The 8,348-nt window shown below is 31.4% G+C and overlaps 1 protein-coding gene across 6 annotated transcripts in view; it reads left to right on the forward strand.

Annotated features, from left to right (window-relative positions):
* Window positions 1–7,801, forward strand: part of ERBIN (erbb2 interacting protein) — a 70,232-nt gene extending 62,431 nt beyond the window's left edge. For 2 of the 6 annotated variants that reach the window (XM_065874944.1, XM_065874941.1), the window contains 4 exons: window positions 2,942–3,151; window positions 4,259–4,351; window positions 4,845–4,919; window positions 5,727–5,834. In XM_065874944.1, coding sequence (XP_065731016.1) covers window positions 2,942–3,151; window positions 4,259–4,351; window positions 4,845–4,919; window positions 5,727–5,834 — 486 coding nt within the window. Of the gene's footprint in view, window positions 1–458; window positions 579–2,941; window positions 3,152–4,258; window positions 4,352–4,844; window positions 4,920–5,726 lie in introns of all 6 variants that reach the window. The other 4 variants (XM_065874939.1, XM_065874940.1, XM_065874942.1 and 1 more) reach the window with 4 other exon arrangements.
* Window positions 7,802–8,348: the final 547 nt, after the last annotated feature.

Raw genomic sequence — 8,348 nt, forward strand, 5'->3', positions numbered from 1 at the left:
ACTAAATTTATTGCTCAAAGTGTTAAAAGTTAGGTATTAGTGTAAATAAAACTAAAAGTATTATAAAGGAATATCTTAACAGTATATGTTCATATGTACTTTTCACACATAAGAACAAACATTTTGCCATGTAACTTTGAAAGACTGTTAAAGGTACTAATATTTTTTCCAGTTTTATTGTGATATAACTGATATATAACATTATATTAGTTCAAGGTATACATAATGATGGTTTGATATATGTATGTATTACAAAGTGATTACCACAATAATAAATAAATATAGTTAACACCCATTATAAAGGTGCTAATATCGATGGTAGTTATGATGGTAATGTTTGATTTGGTTCTTCATCTTTCCATTGTCTAGCAGTATCTCCTCTCAAGTGTCATCATCATTTTGGTTTCGCATCTTAAAGATCATTATTTGTTTATTTTTTATTTCCCCCTCATTTGAAGCATCCCCAGACATCCTGTGCAGGAGATCCTTGTCAAGATGATATATTCATTTCAGGACAGCAGAACTACCCGTCAGCTACACTTAGTCACAAAGATGTTCTTCCAGACAGCTTGATGAAAGTAGGTGCTCAGGGAATGAAGTAGTATCTGTGAGCTTATTGTGTTTTACAGCTTTTGAACTAAGAAATATCATATATGCTTTAACGCTGAAAATGCTTTTTAGAGGACCTTCACCTCTTGATTAGTAAGGGGTTTTTTTAAATAATTGAGAAATATGAAATAAAATTTCACTCTGCTGTTTCTTAGTTTATTCCATGATTTCTTCCACACTGAAGAATCATTTTGTTATTTTTGGATTTCTGTAGTATCTCCTACTTTTTGGCATTCCTGATAGTAAAACTGTTTGGAGAGTTAAATATGAACCTGTCTTAAATTCTTCATTGGAGGATGAAGGCATTTTAACATACTTTAAATGTAATTAGAAATCACCTTGAAAGACTTTTGTATATGGTAGAATAGATGATGGTTGTATTCTTACTACTTTTATAACTAAAGCATCACTCATTTAGAGAGTTTACTTTTTTGTCACCAATGCTGGATAGATAATTCTTTTCTTTAGTATTTTCCTCAGCTGTTCTTCATCTTAACTAAGCCCATATCCCTAGTATAACCAGTTATAATTGTGAAGCATAGTTATGTATTATATAAACTTCTACATTGTTCTTGAGAGTAGGAATCCAGCCATGTAAGTTTGTACGTATTTATTTATTTTACCCTTTTTTTGTTGTTTTTCTTTTAATTGCTGTCGAGTTTCTTTTTCTGCTATCCAATTTCTTTTTTCTTTCTAATATCCATTTTCTGGTTTGGGTTACTGAGTTTGTTTTATGTTTTTTATTCTCCTGAGTTATCTGCTAATCATAGCTTAGTATATTCCATGGCTATGTTTAACACTGATGTAGAATGTGTTCTACACATTCAGGTATGTCCAATTTCTAGGTGTCAGGGAGTCTTAAGAATGGGTCAGAAGTAGTTATTGTCTGGAGTATTCTCCCCAGGAGAAAGGTATTAAATCTGCATGTAGGAATAAATTGTGCTAACATGAAGAAAAGTAAGTGCTGTCTACAGAGTTATGCAAAAATAATAAAATAATTGCACAACTATTTAAGTACTCCTAGGAGGATTAATTGCTTCAAATCTACAGTGATCAAGTGGGAAACAACCACAATATTTTAAAAAAAGAGATAATATAGCACCTCTTCTCTCCAACCAACATAAAATTTGTGAGCGAATATCTTTGTGCCCTGTCATGAAACACTCATGTATATTCCCAGGCCTCAGAATTAACTAAGTTCTCAAGTATAATACAGTGAAAAAGAGAACTTTTTTTTAAAGTAAAAATATTATTCACCAAAACCAAACTTTGTATTCCTCAGCAAGATGAACATAAGAAGATAATACATAGTTCTGAAACTATTGCCATAATGTTTTCCCAAACTTTTCTACTTTGGATAATTTTAGGGAAATGGGACTCAAATCATCACAGTTTTCTCTAATTTCCTTGTGGGTTAATAGTTAACAATGAAGTTTTAAATGACTGAATCGCTTAAATGTACTTATTTCTTCTTCTACACAAAAATTTCTTTATATGCAAATATTTGTAATGTAAATATGACCTCTTATTTTTCAGATAGATTCCTCACATTAACAGAAGTAAACTATTATCACATTTCCATAAAGGTTATTTTTAAATCTAAAAAACAAGAGACTTTAAGACAAAGATATTTCTTTAACAGTAACAGAATAATCTGGAGTTTTTGTTTAGCTTGTGAAAAGCAAAATAAAATGTCATGGTTTAATTTTTGTGGTTAACATTCTATGGAATTAATACTTAGAGAGTTTAAAAATTCCTAACTTGATACACACACACACACACACGGAATAAATCAATTTTCTACTGCATAGCTAGATTGGCTTTTTAATTCTGGAGAGGAAGGAATAGAGGTAGAAGAATATACTCAGATTATGAAAAACTTCTACCACAAAACTACTTATACTTTCATTCTGAAGAAAAGCATCAGCAAATGCATATTTTGAGTGTATGTGAGAGATTAAGTATAGAATGGGAAGAGATGCCCTTTTAATGGGCTTACTTAAATGTTAAAATTTGACATACTGTTTACCATTTTAACATTGGGTTAAGCTTACAGGAAAGCAAATAATTTAAAATGTAGATATGATGTACTTTAATTTGAAACTTTTGAAGAGTGAATCTATCAGCGAGCACTCAGACAAGCTTAGAATTAAGACATTAAGTTTTTTTCTTTTAAAAGTGTAAAATTAGAAAAAATGGCACACGTGACGTGATACTGTGTGATTTAGAATGTTAAACTCTAGTGCTTTTGTATTGCTCCAAGAAGAACATCCAAATATTTGTAACAAGGCATTATTATTGGTCATTTTAAGAGACTTCATGTTTTTCTTAGATGCCTTTGAGTAATGGACAGATGGGTCAGCCTCTCAGGCCTCAGGCAAATTATAGTCAAATACATCACCCCCTTCCTCAGGCATCTGTGGCAAGGCATCCCTCTAGAGAACAACTAATTGATTACTTGATGCTGAAAGTGGCCCACCAGCCTCCATACACACAGCCCCATTGTTCTCCTAGACAAGGCCATGAACTGGCAAGGCAAGAGGTAAGAATGATCAAGAATATTTGGAATATGAGACTAAGCTTTTAATGTATTTTATAGGTTATTTAATTATAGCAATAAATCCATACAGAATTTTAACATAGTTTTTACTGTTTTGTTTAATGGCTTGGTTTCATGTTAAGTTTATAAGGTATTAAACTTTGTGGTTTAACTTGACAGTATGATCCCCCCTGTTCTGATAAATTGATATAGGATAGTATTGAGGGCATGATTTTTTTTTTTTTTCCTAAGGTGGTTGTATTTCCAAAACTGGTTGATGATGATACTCCAGTAATTGGACCTTCTTCAGGAATAAAAATAGTAGACCATTAAACTTGAATGGCATATTATAGTTTGCTAATTGTTATTTGATAGTTAGCTTTTGAAACTGGCCTATAGTCTCCAGACTACTTTGAGAATTAAATCTTAAAAAGTACTTAAAAAGTCAACAGTTATATATTCATGTATTTTAATAGTTTATTAATAAAATATTATTATTAGAAACTTAGAGAACAAATGCTTCATTCATTTTGTTTTGGTCTCTGGGGAAAGGGAGTGTTTTATAACAAAAGTTTAGTTCTTGCATCTTTTTCTGTAGCTTGGTTGTAAAAAATAGTATTGATTGATCATCAATCCCAACTCCTTTGAAGCATATAAACAGATTTAGGAAATGAGTTAATATCCAACAACCACCCAGGGATCTTTTAGACGTCTTATGAAACGTCCAGTAGTATTACAGAAATACTATGTAATTTAGATGTTCTACAAATGGAAACTGATAATAAAATACATGTTTTGTGTGTATGCTCTATGTCATTAAAGTCCGTGCTGTCCAAAATATATAAAGTCAACATTAATTTGTTGCATATCCTCATAAGATAGCAATAGGTTAATTTAGGAGCTATGCTTTATAATCCCAGCTGTGCCTTTAACTCACTAACTCATTAACATAATATTTCACATTGTAGTTTCATTTCATCTGCCCAAATATTTATTTTAGGTGAATTCTTACATATTTATGTTTTCTTGAACTTAATTTACCAGTGTGGTTATTATTGTATTATAGCTTTTTCTGATATTAGTAATAAGTTTATTTTCATATTAACTCAGATTCGAGTGAGAGTTGACAAGGATCCAGAACTTGGATTTAGCATATCAGGAGGGGTTGGGGGAAGAGGAAACCCATTCAGACCTGATGACGATGTGAGTTTTGTTTATATATCCTTGAAATGCTCATTAATTTTTATTCACTAAATTAGTACCTTTTATGTATAAGTAAAAATCTAACATATTTATATAGATATAGACAGACATCACCTTGTGATTTCCCTCTGTATTGTTCAGCTTTTTGTTTTGAAATGTGATCAGCTCAAATTGTTTAAGGACTACAAATTTAACCAAAAAATTTTTAATGTTCATTATATTGTGAAGTGATTTTTTAATTGTTAATACTTTTCTTCACATCTATAGAAGTAACTTTTTTTTTTATCACTTTAATAAAAATCACTAAAGTAAGAATTACCAGAAGCACAAATAACATAGCGTGGTCACAATATTATTCAGAGGAGACAGGGAGAAAACTTGCACCACAATTCAAATATTTGCATACTATTAAAAAAAAGATTGCTCCTTGGTACTGTTTTATTTATGCATACTGCTTTCCATCAAATAATTATCTTTTTTGTTGTTATTAAAGGGTATATTTGTAACAAGGGTACAGCCTGAAGGGCCAGCATCAAAATTACTGCAACCAGGTGATAAAATTATTCAGGTAACTAAGATACATTTTTTTATTACTTTTTGTTTTATAAGATCTGCCTTCCTCATCAAGGGATTATTAAATGCCAGATTTGAAAGTAAGCATTTTATGAGGATATCTTTAAATACTTGTGGATGAAAACAGTGGCATTTCTTATAGGCTACTCTCCAGTGCTTTCATAGCTTAAAATATTTCCACCTTGTACCTTGGAAGATCATACTGATATTTTTTAAATAAACCTTAGCATTTTTTGGAATATATCTTAGCCTTTTGTTTAAGTTTACGAATGTTAACTTCTTCTAAAATAAGATGATGAAAGAATCTCCTCTGTGTGTTACGAGAATTAAAGGATTTAATTCACAAGAAGCACTTAGAACTGTGTGTCTGATGTATAGTAAAACAACATTAGATGTTTAGCTTAAATTATAAGAAGTGTAGTGTCCTTGATCTGGTGGCTCCTAGGCAATGGGAAGACTAGGCCTTGACCTCTTTTACCCTTGCAGCTTGGTGACCTCAGTTGTACCTTAGCGTATACACACAACACCATGTCCGACACTGTCTTAGACAAGTGCTTCCTAATGTCAGGTTGCTATGTAAGAATCATCTGAAAATGTGGGCAAGATACAGGTCCTGGGTCCCACCTTCAGAGATTTTATTTCCATAGAGATGGGGTAGGGCCCAGGAGTCTAGATGTTGTTTTAAATTGCCAAAATGATGCTTGTTTTCTGCCAGGTTTGTGAGCTGGCAGAAATTCAAATGCACAAATGCAAATAAATGACTATGAAATTTTTTTTTAAGCTTTTTTCTTCTTTCTTCTAGGCTAATGGCTACAGTTTTATCAATATTGAACATGGACAAGCAGTGTCCTTGCTAAAAACTTTCCAGAACACAGTAGAACTCATCATTGTACGAGAGGTTTCCTCTTAAGAGCTGTGGACTAAAAAATGGAGAGACAGCAAGATTTATTGGAAGATACTTGCAGGGGAAATTAATATTTTGACTATTTTTATATATAAAGAACTCAAATATGTTCAAATTTGTACATTAATGAAATAATGGAATTTGTGGTTAGAGGGAAAGAACCACTGTACAGTATATAGGGGAGACTGTTGAATTCATACCATATAAAACTTTTAGGTTTTTAAACATAGCAGTCAAGGCTACAAAAACAAATGTATGTTGTTTTTGTATAGAGTGTAGGTTTATTTTTGGATTTCATACACATGATTGAATTCTGTGCAAGGCTCTAGTTAGCCTTGATTGTAGCCCAGAGACAGATGGCAGAGCTATCTATCTCATAGCTTTTATGCCCTTATTTTTATTCAACTGGTATTAATGTTTTTCTGCTGAAACTTTTTTTTTATGTGGGCAAGAGATTCAAAGTGTTGGCTTTTGCTATGTGCATATTGAATTGAAGAGTGAGTAGGTGAAGGTGGTGCTGGTGGGTTCACTTTCCAAGGCCAGATTAAAACAGTTATTTCCTATAAAAATCTGGAAGCAAAGAATGAAAAAAAAACAGCTGTTAATGTGTTTTTATTAATAGAATAATGCAATAAAAAATGTGATGTCTTTTTAAAGAAATAAAAAAGACAATAATTGCATTTTATGAGCTCTTCAGGATCTGTTCTTGTCATAGCCATTACTCTACACCTGCTACTAGTGAATCAAGTTTCAATTTTTTAGTCACAGGAAACTTTTAACTCTTCTGTAGATGCATGTCCATGCATTTTCTTTCCTTTTTTTTTTTTTTTTGGTCCATGCATTTTCCGTGATGCAGAAATTCCTTGATTTTTTGCAAATGGTGGTACTTGCAATTTGTTTTATAATTAGTACTCCATTTTAATCTTAATTTATAATTTTTATTTTAAGCAACAAATGAAACAAATGGCCAGTTTTAAGATTGTGTTGCTGTAACACAAAATGTAAGAAGATTTAGGAAAGCCTCTTGATTTTGTTTGGCCTCAACATTGCCTTGGTAAAGTAAAAGGAAACAGTACGCATGGAGCTAGGAAACCAAAGCAAGTTTGTGAAACTGGCACAGTGATAGAGAATTGCTGTGGAGAGTTGTAGAGCAAAGCGATGGGTCCTTGAGGCCTACCAGTGTGTAATGGTGTTCAGATAAAGGGCTGTTCCTACAGGTAACATTAAATGTGAACTCGACACTTCAGAGTCTTTAAAGGGTTTCTAAGTGTATCAGTGTAATAGTGTTTTACCACCAACTGCCTTTGTTCCTCGTTAGTGTAACAATTATTTGATAGAGGTTTATTAATTTTGTTCAAACCATTAATTTTATTTGTTTTTCTGTCTATGTAATCAAATAAAATTTGAGTGACATGCAATGGTAAGAATTAATGCATGGTTATTTGGACCAGAAAAAAGTGCCATAGAAGACCAATAACTGTTTTTAGTCGAGGCTAGTCTGAGCGTTTCATTAGAGCAATATTCAGTTATTGCAATTCATTTTTAATTACTAAGAAATATAATTTTGGAATTTTGAATCTGTTACGCTTTGTTCTTCAACCTTGTTTTAAGGTTAAGTCTTCTATAAGACTAGCGAAAACAGCAATCTGCATTATTTTTGCAAAAGTGAGTTGGACTCGTTTGTTTCTTGCTGGTCAGAGTGAATAGGCAGTACTTTTAAAAAGATGTGAACTCCAATACTGCACTTCTTTCAAGATGTTATCAATTGGTTATTGTACTGTATAGTTTTAATAATATTGATTGAAGCCCTTTAACAACTCTTTGTAAAGTTTAACTCATTTTAGTTGATTTTCAGTACTATTTACATAGGAATTGATTTTTATGGATATAGTAGACAAAATGTGCTGTATTTTGATAAAATTCATTTATTGTATGTGTGTTGTAATCTCTAAAAAAATGACAAACAGCTTCTTTAAGACAAGCCTTGGTGTTCCCTTTATTCATAGTTTATTTTAAAATATTAATTTTGGCATTCTAAAATTACTCCCATCATTTTTTATTGGTTTCAGTCAACTTCTCACAGTCACATTCTGCTTTTAATAAGGAATAAAAAAAATAGGTATAATTCTGACATTTTCAACTTCTTTACCTTGAATCAGATACACAGACTGTGATTTTGGAAAAGGAAATAAGCCACAAAGAACAATTGATTCATCAATGATCTAACCTTAAATTAGTTGTCTGCACATTATATTGAAATATTACAAGTACAACAAATGTTATATGCACTAGTATTTTCTTCTATTCTAGTTAATTTAAAAAAATTTTAATGTTCTCTTAACACATAAAGTCAAGTAAGAAAGTTTGTTACAAGATGAGTAACATGACACATAACTTAAACTAATAGCAAAATAGTTTTGCACTTAAATTAATAGCCGAAGTTTTCTTCTAAAATACTGGAAAATTAAAATTTAATAACAAGAATTCTTCATTAGAATTTTTGTTTTAGTAATGATAAAA

This window comes from Phocoena phocoena, chromosome 3, assembly GCF_963924675.1.
Source record: "Phocoena phocoena chromosome 3, mPhoPho1.1, whole genome shotgun sequence".
In the NCBI taxonomy this organism is placed as follows: Eukaryota; Metazoa; Chordata; class Mammalia; order Artiodactyla; family Phocoenidae; genus Phocoena; species Phocoena phocoena.